The sequence below is a fragment of the Molothrus ater genome, chromosome 3 (genome assembly GCF_012460135.2).
Source record: "Molothrus ater isolate BHLD 08-10-18 breed brown headed cowbird chromosome 3, BPBGC_Mater_1.1, whole genome shotgun sequence".
Lineage (NCBI taxonomy): Eukaryota > Metazoa > Chordata > Aves > Passeriformes > Icteridae > Molothrus > Molothrus ater.
The window spans coordinates 101,746,217-101,769,882 of NC_050480.2; the positions used below are offsets into that span (position 1 = coordinate 101,746,217).

Here is a 23,666-nt window from a genome sequence, read left to right on the forward strand (position 1 = left end):
TTCTTATTTTTGATCTAAGATCTTATTTTTAGGGGAATCATATTGTTCCGATGCCTTAATTTTTTAGAGTACACAATAGTGTTTGCTACTAAAAAATTGGCAACCTAAAAAGAGGTTGAATGGTTGATACAGCTGTTAAATCATGTCTACAATGCACATTAAAAAGCCAAAAGATATAAAGCAAGAATTTAATTGACCAGTTCTTGGGTAGTGTGTGACATTATGTAGCTGTTTTAGCTGGCTTTGTAACATCACACAAATCTATAACTTCATACTTCATGAGTCAGAATCAATAAACCTGCCATTACAGACTCCAAAATCAATCTTGCCTTACATGCTTCCCCGCCTTTACTTCTTCCTATTTTCCTTCTACTTCCCAGCAAAACAAAACAAACTGCTCTGAGAATTTATAATCTTTTGAGCTAAGTAAAACAGATGAATTAGGAACATGGATTCTATGGGAAAAATCACTTACCATACTCTTCAGGGTTGAGTGCATTCAAGCTGGTATTCCAATGTGGCCATAGCCCCTCGCTCCTCTCCCATTATTTTAGATTATTGTGACTTAAGTTTAACATAATCAGCCTCCATTAGGCAAATGAAGATCTTCAGTTAAATTCAGAAGCAAAGCCCTAATTTATCCTTCAATGCCTGCAGTTCCTCAATTCTTTCTGAGAATTCGTTTTACAATCCTGATCTCCAATATTGCGATTTATATCTTTTCCACCCTACTGTATTTTTTACCTCCCCAGTTGAGGACACCAACACTGTAGGTGCTAAACTTCATCTACTTATGTACTTAATCCCGCATTCAGATGTCTTAAAGCCTCTACCATGCAAATGTCATGGATGTCCCAGAAATTTCATAAGCTTAGTCATTGAAAAAGCAATGTAGCACACTCTTGTAATTCTAAAAATTTGACTACAGCAGTTGTGACACAAGAATAATTTATATAATGACTCTTTGACCTTTTAATACATGCTTGATCATTTGAAATCCTTATCCTGTCAAGAAGGAGGAACAAGATCCTTCAGATATCCTACAGAGAAAGTGGATGTTCATGGAATAAATATCCCTGTTTTTTGAAAGTATAAGAAATCACTTACTTTCATTTTAAAGTTAGTATTAGTTATCAGAGAACAACTGAAAGATAATGAATGTGAATATTATTAACATTTGAATGACTAAAATAATTGCACAAGCTGCCCCTACATTTCTTCTCTAGGGGGTTTGGTTCAGTAAAAAAAATATTCTGTAAAAATATATTTATTTTGATGACGAAGTCTTGTCTTGATATTTGAATGTCTGGAGGATTAATCTCCAAAGAAGCATATGAATCATATATGAAAAAATTTCAACAGGTTTAAGTTTGATAAAAAAAAAACACCTGCTTGAACAGGCTAGGCCAAATCTCAAAAGCAGAGAAGAAGGGATATGATCTTTGATTTGGTTCATTATTGGTCACCAAGGCAAGTCTGCTAAGAGATCTAAGATTTTATCTTGCAAAATGAATATATAAATACTATGTTTTGTGCATCATATACTCCTGGCAGTAATTGAACTCCAACAATCTGAATACTAATCTCTTCTGAGCACAGATTTCCTGTATTTTCCTCATTATTTATTAATATTTCCAAATAGCCCAGACACTGCTCAGGATGTGGTTTAATAACCCTGGCTCACACTGTTGAGCTATTAGGGCTCTTGTAGGGAGAGGCTTTTGGCACGAATTTTGCTGTGTCAACCCACTGGGGCACTTAACAAAGATTGGTAAATGAGAAGTTTGAGAAGTTAGCAGGTGTCATGCATTTGCTCGCAGAGCTGCACTTGTTACAATGAATGTGGAATCTGGCAAAGATGTTGGCTTGAAATGACAAAGAAGAATGAAAAACAAAGAATGTATAGCACAATTATTTTTCCTGGTATTTGTTTCATAGGTTCTGGCATTCTGGCACAATTTTTGCCATTTATAGGAAAGGCAGTGCAGTTCCTCCACACAAGATGCCATGTCATCCTTAATTAGCTTCTCTGATCTTTTGAAAAGGGGATGTGGATTCTTTCCAAAATTAATAACTGTGCATCTGTTAGTATAACAGTGAGGCAGATTTGTGATCAATAGACCTACACATGTATCTGAAGAGATCAGTGGCACTGAATGAATCTAATCATGTAATTAGGAAAATTAGGCCATTCTACAAGTCATCTGTGTCTCTTTATTTTGACGGTATTTGATTCTGCTATGATATTTCAAATGATCAAAGTATTACCCTTCCCTTCCCTTCCCTTCCCTTCCCTTCCCTTCCCTTCCCTTCCCTTCCCTTCCCTTCCCTTCCCTTCCCTTCCCTTCCCTTCCCTTCCCTTCCCTTCCTTTCTCAACAAGAGGAAGAATGACCCTAGTCAAATGAAATTAAAAATCCCTAATTAATTGCAATAGAACATGGAGGAGAATTTTCACCAACCAGTACTCAGTAGACCAAAACCACATTCTCCTTTAACCTCTTCAGCAGCTGTTCAAATTGTAAAACTTTTTGGTACAGATCAAGTTTATTCTATTTTTGGTTGTGCTATCAAATACTAGTAATACAAGCACCAAAAGGGACGAAAGAGTGAAAAAGTGTTTCTACATTTTAACAGCAGCATATGCACCAATACTAACTTTAAAAACTGACCAGAGGGTTTGTTCTCCTATATTTGTTACTATGGTCTCTATGTGGATAAAATTGTCACTGAAGTGCATGGCCTGAGAAAGAATTGCAGAGAATTTCACAGCCAACCCACATCATTTAGTATGAATCATTCCTTTCCTGCAGAGGAGAGGAAAGTGCTGTCAATAAAATGAAGTTTTGACCTAATTCTATAGGAATTAAATACTTGTTTCATTTGGCAAAGAAAATAAAGAAGCTTGTAGATTTCAGCATTTATTCTTCACACAAATGTGCAAATCACCAGTTATTATCACCAGACTTCAAAAAATTTAGATTTTTTTCCATTCTGTTAGGAATCTGAAAAATACTCTCCAATCTTACATCCATGTAGAGAAAGCAATGAACCAATATGGGCAACCAATAGACATTGAGTTTCTGAGACCTTCAGTTTTTGGGAAAAAATATTATCACAACCTCCTTTTGCACAGAGGTAATTATATTTTTCAGTCAATGAATGCAAGATAAACTGCATATGGATATGAATTCTGATGTTCCTTGTGATTTATTTTGGCCATGGAAAAGGATAAATTTAGTCTTAAATGAATGTGCCATGTCACTAACTGACTTACCTGCTTGCAAAAAACAGTAGTTATTCAAAGGAGGTGAAGAACAGGTCTACCTGGGGATTCTGAAGTTGTTATCACTAATTAAATAATAGTATTAAGCTTGAGATATTTGTCAAATTAGAAAACACCAGACAAACAACCAAAAGGAAAAGGGTCAATGAGATAACTAAAGCTGAATTATAGGGGAGTTATTTGGTTTATTTTGCAGTACTACACAGGAGGCTTCACAGTAAAGTGTAATCTTTATCATCTTTTCACAACATGAGAAACCTTTTGTTTTTATGCCAACCCTACTGATACCTTGTGCCTTGATAAAGCCATAACTACTTTCAGTAACAGCAAGCGTTTGGCCTCTGCACATTGGTTTTTTGACCCTTTGTGGTGGCCTGCTTTTAACTTTTAACCATGGTTCTTCAAAGCAGCATATCAGTTCTCCTGATATGCTTGGGGAAGAATCTTGTTTGGGGAAGAATCTTGATGAGAGTGAAGTTTCATCACTTTTCCCTGAGGATCTGGCTTCTTTTCGAAAATGTAAACTGTAATGCTTCACATGCTGTCCCTGGCAGGACCTTTTCTAGGTAAAATGTGAAGATTTGCAATATGAAAACTATTTCCTACCCATTGAGATTGCAGTGGCAAAGACATGAAAATTATTTCAGTTGTCACAGAAATCATACAGAGAGATTCTCTCTGCCAGCGGTAGATTCAGATTTGTAAGCAGGTGAGCAATTGCTGCTGACTTTTTCCAGTCTGCTCTGGAACTAAAGGTCAGCATGGGTTTATGTGCTACACGATACAGCTGACACCTACTAAGGCAACTATAGTGCCTTGTTTTTTTACTTAATACTTACAACTTGTAATTTCCATCTTTTTTTTTTTTTTTTTTTTTTTTTTTTTTTTTTTTTTTTTACCAAAACAGCATCCCTGAACAACATTATCAATTGAGGAATAATCTCTCTTTCTGATTCTTATCTGAGAGATATTAACTTTTTTGTGCTTCCCCCCACATCATTTTGTCAATGAGTCATTAAAATGACATGCAAGAGCTTGAAGTTAGAAGTGCTCTAAATTATGTATTTTAGTGCAGCGCAGCTGCTTGGGAGATGTGAGCTTGATTTCACATCCAAATCTCATAATCCTGCACATTTAAACAGAAACCCCATGAATAGTAACTGGTAATTAATAACCCTCTCCAAATTGTCATCTCCCTCAATCCCTGAGAGTGACACTGCTTCCCCCATCGGCACAATAGAAAATGCAAGGAAATAGCAATAGAAATGTGGATGCCACTACTTTTTATGCCATGTTCCTTAACAGCAAGTTACTGCTTGAAGTCCAAGAAACAGCTCTGATCATAAAATGAGTTAATATGTCCACTCCCTCACCTTGTTAGGACCCCCACTGGTTCTGAAGAATGATTACAGAACTTTACATATTTTTCCCCAAGGAAGCAGCTTTTACAGACCATAGATAAGAAGAAGAGACCAGGTCTTGATCTCATTGATCTGTGAGTCCTTGTGTTACAGTATTGGCACTAGCTCCAATGGCTGTGGTATTCTGCAGCCATGCAATTAGGCTATCACAGGAGAAACTGTATTCCAGAATTCAAAATAGGCCTGGAATAGACCCAATACTTCCTGCCACTCCAGAATGAAAAAACACGACTGAAAATATGTCAAGGCCTATCCTGCTTTTCTGAAGACAAAAAAATCCAAAGGAAGCTCAAATTGATATTTCTAGTTCACTACCAAACAATTTGTTATATTGAATAATTATTCTTTGTAAATAAATATATTTGCACATTGAAACCTGATTATTTCTCTTGTTTCAAGGAAAAGAAAAACTTTGTTTTCCATAGAGGGGTTGTTACATAGATTAGTTTTAAAAATATAAATATTTATTCTTGTGAATACAGATCACAAGATGCTGGTTTATGTTATTATCAGGCTCATTCTTACTGCATTGTCCCCTAACATCCAAATTTTGAACACATTTCTCTGCTGAACACTTTAAGCCATATACTGCTGGGTTTCCATATGTATACAGCAGTCTGCCATTGAGCAAGGAATTGCAGATTTTGGGATGTAATAAGAGCATAATGAAATTAAAGGAAATACTAAATGAAAAGTTAGTCTGTTCAGAACTGCATCATGCCCACTATATTTTATAGTTTTGGGAGAAAAATGGTGATTTGAGTAAGAAAATACATAATGATATAACATTTTTAAGAATTCTGACTATGAAAAGAGTATGAATAAAATAGATGATACTAAATTTAGCAATAAGACAAAGATTTTTTGGCAAAAACTAGAGAAAAGAAACCCTTTAGGAATATTTATCACTCCTGTTTTATTTTTCATTACAAGGTCTCAAAGAGCTTTATAAACATCAATTAGATCACACTTGTCTCCTCATCTACTTCAAATGAGTAAACTGAAGTTCAGAGAAATTAAAGGGCCTCTCTATTATAAAATAGTAAATCAGTGGAAGACCTGAAAACATAATTTGAGGCTTGGATGAGAAGACCATATAATGCAAAATTTTCATAATGCAATAAAAAATGTCTTAAATATCATGGAGATTGTTTGTTATAGAGATATAATTGGATCTAATCTAGTGAAAATTACATTTATTTTCTAGTGGAAACAAAATTTGGCTTTGTGATGGAAGTATTCAAATCACATTTGGGACTGTTTTCCAGTAATAACATGCCTGTTTGTGGGTGAAAATAGATTCTTGAAAATTGTTTGTACATCAAAGAATGAGTGAGAATTTATGGTTTCATATACCAGTATCTATGTATATGTATATCAATATGTTTATTTTTATATATACACATAGCAAATAAAATCACATTATTAAAGCTACAAATGCAGGAGGAATGGTGGGACTGAATATGTTACCAGACCATGATAATTTTCATGCAAAACTACACAAAATAAAACCAACAAATTTCATCAATTTCTAATCTTAACCATGAACACAGAGTCAGAAACTAATGTTACATTATAAACTGAAAACTTATTTCAGTTTCCAGACACATGAGCAGTTGTTTTGTAATATCAATGATTTTTTTTTTTTAGAATGAGCATAATTTCTGCAAGTAATGGCAAGTAATGGCCAAAGTTAAGGCAATGAGATATATTTAGGATATTTATTGTTTTCTATACTGACAACAGTAAGATCAACTGAAACTTCTGGTGAACTTAAAACAAAGGTTTCAGCACTTCAAATGGTTCATGATGTTTTTGTTCTTGGAGATTTATTTGACTATATTATGTCTGGCACTAGCTGGTGAGCAACTAACAACATAACACAGTGGTGACTGCATGATGCTGTCTCTGCTCTCACTGTGAGCTGGGCAAAGATTCCTATTTCATATATCCTTAACGATTCGTTCTAGTGGTGGAAAAAAATCTGAACTTGTCACATACTGGCAACAACAAAAGCAGTATTCATCCAGGAATGTTTCTGTCTTGTTAGTTTTGGAAAGTTATCTGTGAAGCTGGATGTGTAAAGCGCACGTCTCGGTCACTGTGTGAGTTTATCTCATCGAGGCCTCCCAGAGCCACCTCAGCACCCAAGTGTCACTGGCCTTAGCTGCAGATACCAGTTGAGGATTTTGGTGTGTGATATTGCAATCTCCTTTACACCTTGTCATTTCTATCTTTCACACATTTTGCTTGTTTCATAGCTCAGTAAAATTCCAGCTTCCCAGGCAACTGCCAGCTGCAGCTGCAATGTGGCTGGCACCTTCTCTCTGATCCCACTGCAGGCAGTGAAAAGTTTCTCACTGATTTCATCAAGAACTGGACTAAGAGTTCTGTGCGGAAAAAGCTCCTTCGAGACCGCAGTCTGTAATACTCCAAGTAAATTCCTCTGCCATACTCTTGGCCAGATAACAAGCTTAAAATCAAATTCCTGCTTGCCAAACCCAAACAGCTGAACACAGGCCATTTCTGATCCACCTGCAAAACTCAGCAAAAGTCAGTAAAATTGCATTAGTAGAGGAGAACTAACAGATGTGTTGTTTTTTCATTTTGCTTTTCTTTGGGGTTGGCTGCAAGTCTTTGCCTATTTAATCAATATTACTATAGTTTATTTGATGATATCCAGAGGAAAATGTTGGTTTATTCAGGATTCTCAGGTGAGCCTTTTTCTACACGAGGCAGAAAATACATTTATATAAACACATATACAATACATACAAATGGCAGTTCTTCCATTTGCAAAGAACAGGGAAGTAACATCATAAGAAGGTATTGGAAATTCTCATTCTGAAATTTACTCTTTTTGCTCATGTGGGTATAGTCTCATCTAACTCTAAAGCAGCTGCAAGCTTACGCATGTCACGTGGAGTTTATCTATAGCCAGGAGAAAGAAAAGCAATGAATCTGATTCTAAAACAAGCAAATCAGGTAAAAGGAATGACTCACTTTCTAATGAACCTTGTCTCTCTGCATTAATTATAGTATCTAAATAATTAATTTAGGTTAGACATATATATATTCTCTATCCCACTACTAATTTTTTCTTCAAAAATTAAATAAGGTGTATTTTAAAGACAGATTTTAATCAATCTTTGAATACATAAATTTATGTATATGACTAAAACATACATAACATGAAATACATAATACAAAACCACATATATAGATGTGTAAATTCACATAAATTCACACATGCATAAATTTATGCACATATTACTACCACAACTCTTGCCTTCATATACATGTGATCAGGTTCCTTAGATGTCTTTCCAAAGGCAGTCATTCTGTTCCCTTAAATATCACTACATAACCTAATCACATCTCCCTGTGGTCTCTAAGGTATTTAATTAAGGAAATTACATCAATAATTAAAAAATAGTGTGGCCAATTTGAAGCTGTTTCTTTTTTATTTGATCTCCCTTAAAAAAAAAAAACAAAAACAACCCAAATCACCACATTTAACACATTTGTTTGCCTGTCACTGTGTTGTCTTAAAAAATAAAACCGTAGAAAGATTTCCTTTCAAATATCCATTATTCAGTACAAAAATAATTAGTTGCTTCTTTTAATAGTGATTTTAATAGCTAAAATGTCATTTTGATGGCACCTGTGTTTTAAAACAGCCATAATAAGGTTTTAAAATTCATCTTTTGTTGGAAAAATTCTCATGAGAGTGGAAGAAACAGCTTATTATTAGGAAGATAGAGAGGGACAGTAAATGCACTGTAAGATTGGAGTTGTCTTTATTTTCAAATTGATGTTAATTTTGCACCAGAGAAATATGATTCAATTCAAAATTATTTTATTCAGTTATGTATTTGAGTTAGATTTGAATCTGACGAACCAAAGAGGTGATGAGACACTACAGTTATAATCTCCTATAAATGTATTTAGATTCAAAGTCTTGTATCCTTTTTGGCTTGCATTTCTCCTCCAGATAAATGCTAACCTTTTAAGAGATTGTTATCATTATCAGTAATTGTTAACAATAATGTTGTTAATACTAATTAGCAAAAATGCTGCTACACACAGAGAAAAAATAGGCATAGCTAAAAATACAGAGGAGGTGCTTGTTAGGAAACTGATCAAACAAACTTAATTATGACCCCCAGATAAAGGGACTGCCACTAAACCATTAAATTATCACAGATAAAACAGACGCTCAGGCACTGTCTGATGATAAATCACAGCTAAAAACAGCAAGGAAATCAGAGCTTGAACTGCTAATCCTTCTGAGGTTTGTGATGAGCACCAGTTCCCCTACTGTTTTGCATCTATTTATATTGCACTTCGAACCCCCAAATGGCCTCTGCTTATCTGCAGCTCTAGATAATTTATGTCTATTGGTGTGTCACCTCACAGCAGAGGCTGTTATCAGGAAAGAGGAGTTTAGGAAATCTGATCCCTTGAAATGCTAATCCTCTGGAGATTACTGAACATAAACGAGTTTTCTGCCATGATTTACTTTTGTTTATTAGTAGCAGAGATTAGTACTTGTGGCTTGCCATTTCAGACAACTGCTTAGTTTGGGAATAAAGTTATCACTTAATGTGCAAGATTTTCACATTTGAAGTTGTCCTGAGTATAGCATCCAAAGAAGAGATAGTAATTTTTCTTTATATGTTGTCTCTTAAAAAGATTTGTAAATGTTTTTTAGCACATGAAAGGCTCTTCTTAAATTCCTCGTTCCTTAGACCCTAATCCAGAAAAGCACCTACCTACAATTCTGTGCAATTTTAATCATGTGGGTCATCATATAGTAACTTTGATGGGATATTATTGTCCTTATATTCTAGCTGTACTTAAGCACTTTGCTGGATCACATCCCTGCAATGAGATTCTCTCTGGTTTCATTCAGCTATGAAGGCTACACTCCATGCTGAAATGGTTAATGATGAGAAAGGATATGGGAGTAGGAATTTTATTTAAATGTTTTTTTCCCTATCTTAATGCTGTTGAACTGCTAAGAAATCTTATCTTTCAGCATTTGATGGGGTTATTTGGTTGGTAGCTAAATGCCACGGGTTTTAGTTCTACAGACTATTCCTGTATGAATAACTCCCAAAACCATCAAATCCAAACATGCCTATTAATGTAGTATAATGAAAGCTTGAACTGCAGGCATATAATGCTGCTGAAAATACGTGGGCTAAACACATAGCTGCTAAGAGTTCTCAATTTCCTTTTTTGTTGTTGCACTCAGGTTCCGTAGTCATAGTGGATGAGATCACACCAAGTGACATGACTGATTACCAATTAGCCAAGCACACTGATGGTAGCTGTTGGTGGCAGCTACTGAGATACAGTACTATGTGTCAAAGAGATAAGGAGATGCAGGAAATTAAGTTGACCTTGAGATTTCATTACATTTAACGTCACCTAATGGCACTTGATATTTTTAAATCCTGGTTACATTCACCTCATCAACTCCATTCCATCTGGTAATTATTAAAAAAAAAAAAAAGTTTCAGAACTTGTGCATTGTTTATTTCCAAGGGAATACTTCACTATAAAAGGCATATGAGAGCAGTCTGGAGGGAAGGAAGTGGTGAAACTAGTCCCTGCTATTTTTGAGGGTGACAGAGGGACAATTTCATTACTTTAAAGCACACATTTTATAATTTTGAGGTTATTTCTTAGGTCCCTTGTGGGAATGCTGTTAGTCATTAGTTCTGCTAACCTTCTTCAAAAGCATGGAAGTGAAGAGGTGGAAAATAGTGCCATCACCAAAAATAAAAGCAAAGAATGGACACAAAAAGGCAAGTAAGAATGCAGATTACATCTCTGAGTGTTTGTTTTTGTTGGATTTCACATAATTACATCTTTATACACAGGAAGGTTTCTGCGAAATTTTGATTCAGATATTGTACAAAGGCAAAGGTTTGCCTAAATTATTTTATTCTCAACATATCTCTAGTTTCTGAGAAAAGAAACAAAGATAAGACCTTTTGACAGGCTTCTCTACATCTATTTATGAATGTGTGTTTGAAGATCTGTGTGCACTCATGGGTAGATAGATAATAATTCTGGTAAATTTAGAGACAGAGCTTTTAAGCATTCACCCAAGAATTTTGCCTAGTTATAGAGAATAAATTATGGACAGCTCTGGTGATAATTAAATTGTGATAACAAAAATATACAAATCTTTCATTTTTATTCACCATCAAAATGAATGTACAGTTTTCATGCCTGCACAGATAAAATATAATTCTGAATGGACTAATGTGACAATTTCTACATTTTTATTTGGCTGAGATGAATAATATTAATATGTTCATCTAGCTCTAAACTTAATTTGAATCATGTACAAAAGCCTGCACTTATCTTATTGAGTGAGCCTTGCCTACTTTTTCTATAAGATAGAAGCCAAAGCTATAAGTTGTGTTTTCAACATACATTAGAAAACATTAAAAGATGAAGTTTTCAGAAAGAACATGCTCCATATATTTTTACTAATTAATTGGCAAATTCTCGACAATATAAATAATAAGAAATTTATAATAAGAAAACTGTATATCTTGAACTGCCCAAAGAAATTTCTATTGACTCTAGCAACCAAGACCTACTATAGTAATGTTTGAAATATTCCTGTCCAAATTGGTATTAATTATGGTTGACAACAATGCATTTTCTAAGTTTCCCTTAGCTGAAATATTTAATGATGCATATAACCAACTCCTTGTATTTATTAGAAAAACCTGCCACCAAACTGACCATCTCGATTTGTTTTCCTTGATACTTCAGCTTTGATTAGAATGGCTGTCCACTGGTTAGAAGTTCATTTGTAATATTAAGGTTGAGAGACTTCCCTGGCTATTCATCTACACCAATGCATGCAGCAATGAGCAACAAACAGGAGCTGGAAGACATGGTGCAGCAGGAAAACTATGACATAATTGCTATCACAGAAATCTGGTGGGAAGACTCACACAGCTGGAGTGTTGCAATGGATGGTAAAAAAAACCCAAAACCTTCAGAAGGGGTAGGCAAGTATGGGAACATTTTGATTGCCTAGAATTTAATGATGGTGATATTAGGGTTAAGCCTTTACAAGTGAGGATTGGAAAAAAGGCCAACAAGGAATATGTCATAGGAATCTCTTAGAAACCACCCAGCTAGGATGGAGAGGTGGATGAAATAATTTGCAAGCAGAAGTCTGTAAGAGAAGTCTCACATGGCTGTTGTTCTCATGGGGGACTTCAATTTACCAGATATCTGCTGGAAATATCTGAACGTTACAAGAGAGAAAATGGTCCAGAAGTTCACTGGAATGTGTGGAAGATATTTTCTCGACACAATATCTGAATGACCCAAAAAGGGTCCTGTTGGACCTGTTTTTTGAGAACAGAGAAGGACTTTCGGGTGATATGATGGTCAGAAGGCTTCTTGGGCACAGCCATCATGAAATAATAGAGTTTTCAATCCTTGGAGAAATAAAGAGTGGGATCAGCAGAGCTTGGCCTTCTGGAGGGCAGACTTTGGCCTTCTTAGGAGCCTGGCTGACAAAGTCCCTTGGGATGCAGTCCTGAAGGAGAAAGAAATCCAGGAAAGCTGGATGTGCTTTAAGAGGGAAATCTGCTGCCACCTGCCATAAGTTTTGGAGGTGAGGAAGAAGACCACCCTGGCTTAACAGAGAACGTTGAGTGGGAGTCAGGGAAGAAAGAGAGTTTATAACCTTTAGAAGAAGGGCAGGCCATTCAGGAAGACTACAAGGATGTCATGAGATTATGCAGAAGGAAAACTTGAAGGGCTGAAGCCCAACTAGAACTTAATCTGGCTAATGTCATAAAAGATAATATAAAATGTTTCTATAAATGCATCAGCAACAAAAAGGAGGCTGTAGAGAATTTCTATCCTTTAAAGGATGCAAGGAGAAATATAGTAACAAAGGGTGAGGAAAAGTTAGATGTAGTGCCTCAGTCTTTAATAATAAGAGTAATTTTTAAGGCACTGGGGGGTAACTAGTCCTCTGAACTGAAAGAAAGGGATGGGGAGCAGAACGAAGCCCCCATAATACATGGGGAAATTTTCAGTGTCCTGCTACATCACTTGGTGAACACAAGGGTTACAAGGCCTTCATGGGATTCACCTGAGGGTACAGAGGAGATACTAGAAGAGTTCACTAAGCCATTTTCCATAGTTTTTCAACACTCCTGGCTTGGCAGGTGAGTCCCAAATGACTGCAGATTAACAAATGGGACACCCATCTACAAGAAGGCCTGACCTCAGCACTGGGGAAGGTCTTGGAGCAGATCAATTTGAGTGAGATCACGTGTCACATGCAAGACAACCATGTGTATCAGGCCTAGCCAGCAGGGGTTTAGGAAACACAGGTCTACCATGACCAGCTGATTGCCTTCTGTGACAGGGTGACCAGCTTAGTGGCTGAGGAAAAGGCTGTGGATGGTATCTACTGTGAATTTAGCAAGGCCTTTGACACATTTTTCCACAGGATTCTCTTGGGGCAACTGGTTGCTCCTGGTGTGGAAGGTGTTTGCAGTGTAAAACTTGCCTGGATGGCCGGCCCAGAAAGTGGTGGTGAATGGAGTCAAATTCTATTGGCAGATGGACTAGTGACATTCCCTGGGGCTCAGTGCTGGGGCCAGTTCTGTTTAATCTTTATCAATGATCTCCATGAGGAAATTGAGTGCACCATCAGTCACTTTGAAAATCACGCAAAGTTGGGCAGGACTGTTGATCTGATGGAGAGTAGGAAGGTTCTACAGAGGGATCTGGACAGAGGATCAATTGGGCAAGCCTAGCTGTATGAGGTTCAACAAGGCAAATTTCTTGGTCCTGCATTTCAGTCACCACAAACCCATGCAGCCCTACAGGCTGGGGCAGAGTGTCAGGCAAAGCGCCCAGCAGAAAAGGACAGGAGGGTGTTGGTCAACAGCCAGCTGATCATGAGCCAGACATGTGCCCAGGTGACCAAGAAGGCCAATGGCATCCTGGCTTTTATCAAAAGTAGTATGGCCAGCAGTGATTGTCCCCCTGCCCCTGTCACTTGTGAGGTGACACCTTGAGTACTGTGTCCAGTTCTGGGTGCCTGACCACAAGTACATTGAAGAGCTGAAGTGGACCCAGATAAGGCAACAAAGCTGGTCAAGAGTTGAGAGAACAATTCTAATGAGGAGCAGCTGAGGGAGCTGGGGTTGTTTAGCCTGGGGAAAAGGGGGATCAGGGGGACCTTATTGTTCTCTAAAAATACCTGAAGAAAAGTTGTAGTGACAGGAGGCTGGTCTCTACTCCTGGGTAACAACTGGTAGGACAAGATGAAATGCCTTCTAGTTGTAACAGAGGAGGTATACTTTGGGTATTGGGAAAAATTTCTTCATTAAAAAAGTTCTCAAGCATTTGAAAAAGGAAGTGGTGGAATCATTATCCCTGGAGGCATTAAAAGATGTGTTGATATGATGCTTAAGGACATAATCTAGTATTGGACTCGGTGATACTGGGTTAAGGGTTAGACTCAATCTAACCCTTTTCCAAACTAAATTATTCTTATTCTATGATTCTTTTATGTGAAAGTGCAAACATATGTGTATGCATTTATAAGAAAGAAAGAACTCAAGCATAATATAAATCAAGGTCCTAAAATGTCAAAGAAAATTCACTAACTAAGGCTTTTCCTTTTACTTTTAAAGATGCCTTTTTATATTTCTTTATTTTGTAATAAATTGAGAATTATGGTATTTCAGAGGTTTGGAAATCAGTACTTTCAAAAAAGTTAGAGTCCCATAAATGGCTTCAAATTGAGATCCCAAATGTTTGAAAACCTTAGGGAAAAGTATGTGTAGGAAATGTTTTTCCTTAAGAGAATTAGAAGAGGTTTATTTTTTTTTTTTTTTTCTGAAGAATCAATCTGTCATTTATCACTTCCTAAATCTGGGTTTTGGAATAGAAAAAAAAGATTGAAACAGGTCTTTCAATAATGTTAGTGTAGTTTACAGTCAAAACACAACTAAAAATATTTTTCATGAGTAAACCTGCAACCAACAACCAATGAAGTCTTCAGTCATGAACTACATAGAAAGAAAAGAGCTAGAAAGGGCTGGTGACATGGGCTGTGAACAAGGAAAGGGAAATTTTCTAGGATCTGGTGTGGACATAAAGTATCAGAACTGGCACAAAATCATTACTTAGATGTTTTTGGACAAGTTTAAAAACACAGGCTTCTGCAAGTTCCTTCATGTCTCTAAGTATGTGAGGCCTCGAAAGAGCTTTACTGTTATTTGATGTCAGTGCATAAAAACACACTTCTGTGCCATTTTGGCATTATCTACAAAAAGCATTGTGCCTGCCCAGTACACACCAGGAAGGACAGGCTGAACTGGGATTTGTTATGAATTTTTCCTTAATCCCAACTTTCTGTTCACTGTCTTTTATTGTATTGCTACCTGACATCCTTACTCAATTAATAACTATCAATTAAAAAGTAGAACCCATTAATGTTAATATCAGCAAAACAAAAAAAGCTGAAGCACTGGAGAGACTGTGCCAACAGATAAATCTAACTATCTGAGAAAGAAAATAATTACAAATGTGTGAACTAGCCTGTATTAATATTGATACATAGATATAGATGACAGAACGTTGTATTAATGTAGATGCATAGATATAGATGGCAGAGATAAAGATAGCAGTCATTCAGAGCTTGTTCTTTTTTAAAAAAATCACAGGGCAGATTGATTTGATAGTTTGCAGAGTCTTAATTTTTGGCTTATTAGTTCTCAAAGTTCTACTGTTTCAGACAAGGATTTACAGGCACCTAACATGTACTGGAACAGATGGAAATTCGTCATCCCAAACCTCCTCTGGTAGCTGGTTCACTTTTGTCACTGGCCAGATTAGTATAGCTATATGTTTTGATAGAATTACTTTTATAACTACAGAAAAATAAGCACAGTACCTAACTGTGGTGTTTGGGGTTTTTTGTTTGATTTTTGTTGTTGTTGTTGTTGTTGTTGTTTGGTTTGGGTTTTTTTGTAGTTTTCTTAATATTGGCAAGTGGAGATACTTCTAAAATATTAAATAAATAAATAAATAAATAAATATGCTCTCAGTTCTTTCTCTCAAATATTCAGCATGCAACTCAGCTTGAGAAACACTAAATGTCAGTCATGGTTCCTTTCTCCCACTATCTAAGATTTTTGGTTTGCTATGAATACTTATAATTCATAGGGTCTACTCACCTGTCTACATTTACATACTGTCAGTATTCACATGGTAACATGGGTCATGGCACAACACTTGTGCAGACCAAGCACAGGTTTTGGAGGATTGCAAGAATGCCATTTGAGCGAAGGTTATATATGGGTTATATAAAGCAAGTCCTTTCTCACAAGCAAGTTTAACAGGTCTGCAAAGCTGGGATTCAAATTCTTATCACTGCTTTCACTGGTGTTGTAACTTAGACCCCAGCTTAGACTTGCACTTAAACAGAAGTAGCTAAATACAGCTTTGAGTGCTCATGCTGACAGGGTAGTTCCCTAAAGTCTACTCACTTGTTGCCTAACCTTGAAAGTTCAACATTCACTGTGCTAGAGGAAAAGAAGGATTGTGACCTCAGCATTGTGGTTTGGTTCTAGAGCTCACTGCAGGAAATAGTGCGATCAACACCAGCTGCTGTGGGAGAGATGCTGAAAGTCTTACCTCACAGCACCTTACAGTCCCATGAGCAAGGCAGTATTGAAAAATATACCAATATCAGTACACCACTCTCTGGTTTAATTTAGCCCATCTGGATGTTTCTTCTGTTCACTCAGACTGTTCCCTGCTCAATATTAAAGAGTTGGTGGAGGTTGTTGCTTAACACCCAGGTTTTCTCTTTTAGTGTAGAGGGATATAACAATCTGGGCTTTTGCAAGGAGAAAGGAGATCTAAGAGGCTAAAGGCATTTCTAGATGCAGTTTATGGACCTAGCCCTTAGCAATTTTTTACTCTGAAGGTTGTATAACCACTCTGTCAGAACCAGGAGGCAATAAGAAGGTCTAAAATCTACTTTTAAGGTTTCTAGTTAATAAAACACAAATGACAATAGTTTGAAGTCCTCCCTCCCCCAACCTTAAAAACATAGAATTGAATTATAGCATAGAACATAGAAGTGAATTATAGCAATTGGGTACTTAAGTGTTTGCAAAGATTCCTGGACTGAAGCATGAAATAAAACAAAGGATTTAAGCAAAAGTACTTTTATTAGTAGTAAAGGGAAATGTGATATCTAAGAACTGTCAGATGAGAAAGTTTGATACAAAATGCTTTTTGTAAGTTAAATCAGTAAGGAACTGCCTGGAAAGAACTGCAAAATGATTTCACAATTTTCAATGCCCTTGGCCATGAAGGAGTGATGAAATCTGATAAAACAGAAAGAATTGAACAAGGGGTAAATAAGTCTAACTCTACACACACAGGCAGGAACTACGAATTAACTATTGCTTGAGAAGAAAAAAATAAGGAATTAACATCAGACATCTCTCTGAAAACATCAAGTCAAGCACCCAGTATCAAGTAAAAATGTGAAACAGGATATTTGGATGATTAAGAAAGAAACTGTAAACAAAATAGAAAACATATATATATATATATATCACAGTATAAATACATTGTATAGCTATATCACTGTATAAATACATCATACACTCTTATTTTGAATAATTCATGCAGCCCTGGTCATTCTACTTCAGGAGAAAGAAGGGCACGACAGAGAGAGAAGATTGACAGAAGAAAGAAGTAAATTCACAGAATATAGGACAAATTCAGACTACTCATCATAGTGCACTGCCCTGATTTGGGAAGTATTTGAACTGTACATAATGGATATAGAGCCCTGAAGATGTCTGGAAGTGAACAGCTGAAGGTTTCCCTGATCTGCAGGGATCAGTGGAGGCCTTATAACAAGACTGTACCCCCACCAAGGCACACAGCCAGGTACACAGGGCTGCGTGGGCTCGTGGCTTGAGTCAGTGCAGCTATTCCTACTTTATGCACAACCAAGTGTCTTCTTGAAAGAGCTGACAGACAATATCAGGGAAGGATTGTGAGGAGAAGTATAGGCAAGGTTAGAAATTAATATATAGGCAAAATAACCATGCTGTCCTTCAGTCTCAGGATACATTATAGTAGTTTGTTATTTTTTTTAATCTTTTTCCTGTAACACCTTGTGGCTACTGAGGTAGCTGGTATTAAATCCCTTCCCAAATCATGCATCCAGTTCAGTGTCTGAACCCAGAAGGTAGGTCAAACTGCATCAAACTGCATTCCCCAGAGGTTATGTCACATTTCCCAGTGGAATTCCCTTTTTTTTTTTTTTTTTTTTTTTTTTTTGTATCAGAGGGTGCCACACAGCTGAATCCTCTCTCAGCACCAAAAGTTAGGCAGGTATGGATAACCTCCATATCTGCTATCATGCCAGAAGCAGTGGCAAAATTATGCAAACTCTGGAGCTTGGCTAAATAAAATTAGTACAAATATTACCTGTGTTTTGGTATTGCTTTATGTTGTGCCTCTTATTGCAAAAAGTGGTATGCAACTGAGTAATGGAGTTCTTTCAAATATGTAAAAATGAAATGCAAAAAATCTATATTATGGGGTGATATTATGACACTACTTTGCAATCCCATTTTTTTTAATGATAGGTGGATTGTTATAAAACTTGAGCTACATTTAATTGAAGAATTATTTAGGCAGAGAAGATTTTGGTAAATTGACACCATGACTGTAGGATTTAAATCTGTAGTATTATTTCGATGACAGTGGAGAGAAATTACTGAGATGGGAATCACTCTTCAAGCACTGCTGAGCATTGAGTTTACTCTCTATACCTCATATGTTCTTAAGTAGCCAAAGTTTTTACACTGACAGAGAAGGTCTTGTAAACCTCATTGCTAAAATGGTACCCTGAGATGACAAAAGCTTAATTAACTTAAGCAAAGTCCAAATTGAAGAAAATTAAAAGAAAGTGCTTGGCCATTGTTGGCATTTGGGAACCCAATAAAGCACCATTTACCAAAATCTTCAAGCAAATGATAGACAAATCCAACCAGTTAAGGATTTTTGGTAATATTTCAGCTATGACTTTCAGTTGCCTCCTCCTCACTCAAACAAATTATTTTAATCTTATCCAGAGTCATCATTCTCAAACAAAGCCATTGTCTCCATGAGACAAGTCATTCCACTGCTAGAAGAAACTAAAAATGGGCGTCATATTGATAAGGTGTCACAACAACCAACTTGATATCACTCTGGTGTACATTCAACATGAATGACTCATGAAAAGCTGTGTTACCCTGAAGGAGAAGAAAAATTTACCCAGTTCTGTCCTCTAAAACGTACCGAAAAATATAATGCGCAAGTACTTATAATAGCCTAAACATCAATACTTTGCAGTCAGAAGTACCAAGTGAAAAGTGTCTATATATGCCAAGGTAATAGAATACTTCATTAACAGCAGTAATCTCTCAACTGTCATACCAGTACATCTGCTAAGCTATAACTACGTTCAGAAACAGTTTCACTGAAGACAGAAAGATCTAAGCCTTTCCAGCATGCTTTCTGATAAACCTTTCCAGGCAAAATGGAAGAGCTTTGAGGAGGATTTAAGTGGACACATAGTCTGCAGCAAAAAAGTGACTTCCTGTAAGTAGATCCAGATAAAAATTCTTAAAGTAGTTGGCAAAATGCCTTTTCTCAGGGAGACATAGAAACTGGCTTTGCTCTTTGCAGACTAATCATTAGACATGTCTGATCACAGAAGCAGAGGAGAAGGAAGTGAGGAAGAGATTAGACTGGCCACTTCTCAGCTTTCTTACTCCTGAAGAATTCTTATCTTGGAAATCAGGGTATTTTAAAATGTCTGACAGACCGAACATGGCAATTTTCCTGTTTCCTTCTAAAAATACCAATCTTCTAAAAAAAAAAAAACACAACAGAAAAAGCAGTCCTACATAATTAAAATAATTTCCAATTTTATCAGAAATTTCATGAAAAGATATAATATGTATTTTTTTTCCACAATGAGCAAAATCCCCTTATATTTTTCTGTAATACTGAAATTATTATTTTCAGCATTAAAAAAAAACACTGTTAAAATGTCCTTCTTTCCCGTTTCCATTTCACTGTGAGTGGTATAATTTCTTTCTGTTTTAGAATGAAAGGACACTTTAAAATGTCCAAGATTGGCTGGAGTATTATAATTTTGCTGAATATTTCTCAACAAGGCCTATTTGTAAGCAGAGGCAAAGACTCACATAGATTCATCTGCAGGAGTATGACTAACAGAATGCTCTCTGCTTCTTGCTACCATGAGGAGTATCAGCAGGGGTAAATCTGTATCATCACAGCTTAAACTTCTTCCCCAGCAGGATCTTTGGAAAAGATTATTTAGCTGCTTCTCCTTCTCCTTTGCTCTTCTATATACATATTTTATGTATAAGAGGGGAGCTAGAAAGAAGATGGGGAAGCAGGGTTATGTTAGCGTGAGGAGCTTCCAGGGCAGGATTCCAGGGCAGCTTTGCTGGCTCTTCTCTCCCTAGCAGCATCACCATGTCCTGCTTCGCCATCCTCCTGAAATCATCACGCTCTTCAGATGTGGTCTTTCATCCTTGTCATTAGTCATAATCCTCAGTTTGTCAGATGTGTGTTCTGGCCTCTCCCATACACCTCTGTTTACTCTTCCTCCTGTTGCCAGTCTGTTCCTCCCTTCTTCTCCATTCCTTTCCATGCTTCTTTTCTACATTTCCATTCTCTAATCCCAACTACAGTCCTTATGGGCTTTAAAAAAATGCCTCATAGCGTTCACTGTGCCTCCAAACCAATCTCATGATCTTATGGTTATAACTCTTGTTTTGCTTCCCCTTTCTGCTTCCTTTGTCTCCTGCCATTATGCCATTTCTATTCAGGCTGTCATCTCTTCTGGAAAGGGATTTTTCTTGTTCTCTGTTTTGCAAAGCACCTGGCATGTTTTTGATTCTGTCAAACAAATAATAACAACAGATATGAAATTTGCAGTGCAGCAGAATCCTGATATTAGGAAGTAATAGAGGCAAATTACACTATCATTTTCATTGCCATGTATACACCACTATTTGACAAAAATTCTCATTGACTGGATAAGTAAACATCAAAAATTCTCAAGCAAACACCTCTAACATGAAGGATATGTAGTTGTGTTTCACGTTGGATCTCAATGAGCCACAGGGTTATACTTGACAATTTCAGTATTGGAAACAAAGGAAATAAATGAATGAGGTGCAGGTTTTCAGATGGGTATTAGGGTATAAAATCAAGTACCAGGAGAAGATGTAAATAACTGTTTGAAACAAAGAAGCAGGACAAGGGTGGAATGGGTATGTTCAATTTAACTCTGCATAATTAAAAACATATACAAGGTAGATAGATTCTAGCATGTAAGCTAATAAAAGTAGACTCTCCCTTAGCCCAGTGTTATCAGAAGCTCTTGGTATGGCTGAAGAATCTTATAAAACATTTTAACTGACTCATCTCAGTCATTATATGATACTTGGCACTTGAAGACAATGCTTATGTTACTTGTGCTGCTTAAAAAGCCCCAACAAAAAAAACCCAGAGCTGGAAAAAAAAAAAGGAAATAATAAGATGTGGATTTTACTGAACATTCAGTGACAGACTAGTAATATGAAATCTCTAAACAATATAGCTTTAGCACTAATGGATGCAGGCCAGGACTGAATGTAAATTATTTTACATATGGCTAGAAATCTCTTAACTAAATTATTTGCAAATTCCTGGGAGAAAAGTGATTTGTTATAGACATTGAGACAAGCCAATGTAACACTAATACTAAAGAAAAATAAACTAGCAGAGGAATGTCCCCCTGCTATACCAACCAATATACTTATAGCTGCTTCCAAAGTAGTATCTGTCATTCCAGCACATGGATTATATTATATTACAGTGTGAATCAAAGGAAGAGACTCATTCAAGAGAAGAGTGGTATTAACACATCATTGCATGACATACATCTCTGTCACCAAAGTGGAAAAAGATGGGAGCAAGATGTTTTACGATAAACTGAGAAGAGGATCGGATATTATTAATAGCCATAATATCTGAGGCATAACAAACAAAAAGAAGAGCTAGAAAAAGCAATCTGATGGAGGGACAGAAAGTTTTCCTCTGTCTCTAGTGAAGTGTCCTAGGGACTAATTTTACATGAAGGGAAGGAATTAACTAAGCTAAACCTCATTTCTATTATACTTTTTTGCACCTGCCCTTTGAAGCCCTAGTAATGCATGGAATGCATGAGAAAAGAATTCATCAAAAAGGCACTCTGAGGAGAAATCTTTTCAAAATGGAAGAACTTTATTACTCTGATAGGTCTTTTTAGTATTTTGAAGACAAGTAAGCCTTTGAATTAGTAAAAATGATTGACATGTGAATTGATTCAAAGCTAAACGTAAATAGTAGTCAAAAATGTCACTTTGATGCATAGGTATTTAAAACCTCAAGTTATATTTTTATTGGCTCTCTCTCTCGCCTGATATTTTTTGGGCAGCACCAAAACAAAGGTCTCCAGATCCAGAGATTCATGAAATAGGGTACAGGGCCACCCTGGACTGTGGCACAGCTTTACTCTGGACTGCCAGTAGTTCTCGCTGCCCAAGTACCAGTTTCACCAGAGCAAAGCCGAGGTGCAATAATAGCATGAATGAAACAAGAATGAAACATCAACAAATGGGAGATGTGGATCCCTGTGCAACACATGGCAAATGAATGAAATAATTTCCTTGCATCACTAGGACCCAGCTACTCATTATCATAATGGCTCGTTTCTAGCTGCCATGCTGTCCCATATCATTCCAGATTTGAATTAGACGGTCTATCTCCCTGGAAAGAGATGGAAACCCAAAACAGTATGGAGAAACTAAAGGCCACTCAAAGACGGTAGATAAAGCCTCTAAAGTGAGGATAGGGCTTCAGTTCTTGGTTGCTCCATCTGTATGGCTGAATTCAGCACTTATTTATCCAGTCTCTGGGGCAAGCCAAGGCCACATCCAAAATTAATAATGAGAGAAAACGTGCAAAAGTTACTACCCACACTGTGACTTCCACAAAAAGGAAACCCCATGAGAGCTAACCCTCCGAGTGCCCTGGGTAAGCTATCATGTATCCCAACACTAAATCAGGATGTGTCAGGGATTCACAGCCCCTAACCTCTGAAATTAGATCTCTAAATTCATCCTTTCAACAGCAGATATGTGTAAAGAAGGATCAAAGAGATCACATGCACGTTATCTAATAGTTGAGCAGTCAGAATGATATGACAAAGTGTGGTGCCTGCAGACTGAGATACTAGCTCTTCTAGGAAAAGAAGGCCACTCAATGTCTTCTGAGAAAAATCTCCATTTTACTCAGAAAAACAGTCCACTCATTCCCACAGAAGTGTCATAAACAAGATTTTCTGAGGAAGAAGGAGGGGATTTCTGAAAAGGAAAGGCGCATCAGGAAGGGAAGGGATGGTACAGTACAGCAAGTAACTTCAGAGGCAATTTTTGACTAGGCTTATCCTAACCAACCTTTTCCCAGGCAAGCAGCTGCAGCTCAAAGTGTCTGGTAACATATGAATACTAATATACGAGTCTCTCCTTTCCCACAACAACACTTTTTAGAACTTGAAAATATCATGTTGGCCTTCTTGTAATACCTTCCCACAGCATAGTAGTGTAGAGTCAGTCTTAGTCTTTCTATGCCTTTCTCACCCAAGAGATATGCAACATTTCCATAAGTTCCAGAAAAGTAGGCCATTCATCAAATCACAGGAAAATAAGGTGAGCGTTATCCATAAGGATGCCAGACAGGTATTACATGTCTGTCCATCAACATCCTGAACCATGGATAGCCATGATTCAGCTATCAACAAGCATGG

General features: G+C 36.8%; 1 protein-coding gene across 4 annotated transcripts in view; it reads right to left on the reverse strand.

Moving 5' to 3' along the window:
* Positions 1–4,174: 4,174 nt before the first annotated feature.
* Positions 4,175–23,666, reverse strand: part of EPHA7 (EPH receptor A7) — a 178,592-nt gene continuing 159,100 nt past the window's right edge. For 3 of the 4 annotated variants that reach the window (XM_036380212.2, XM_036380216.2, XM_036380211.2), the window contains one exon: positions 16,941–20,731. In XM_036380212.2, the coding sequence (XP_036236105.1) occupies positions 20,536–20,731 (196 nt within the window). In that variant the 3' untranslated portion in view covers positions 16,941–20,535. Of the gene's footprint in view, positions 7,241–16,940; positions 20,732–23,666 lie in introns of those variants that run through there. The other variant, XM_036380217.1, reaches the window with a different exon arrangement.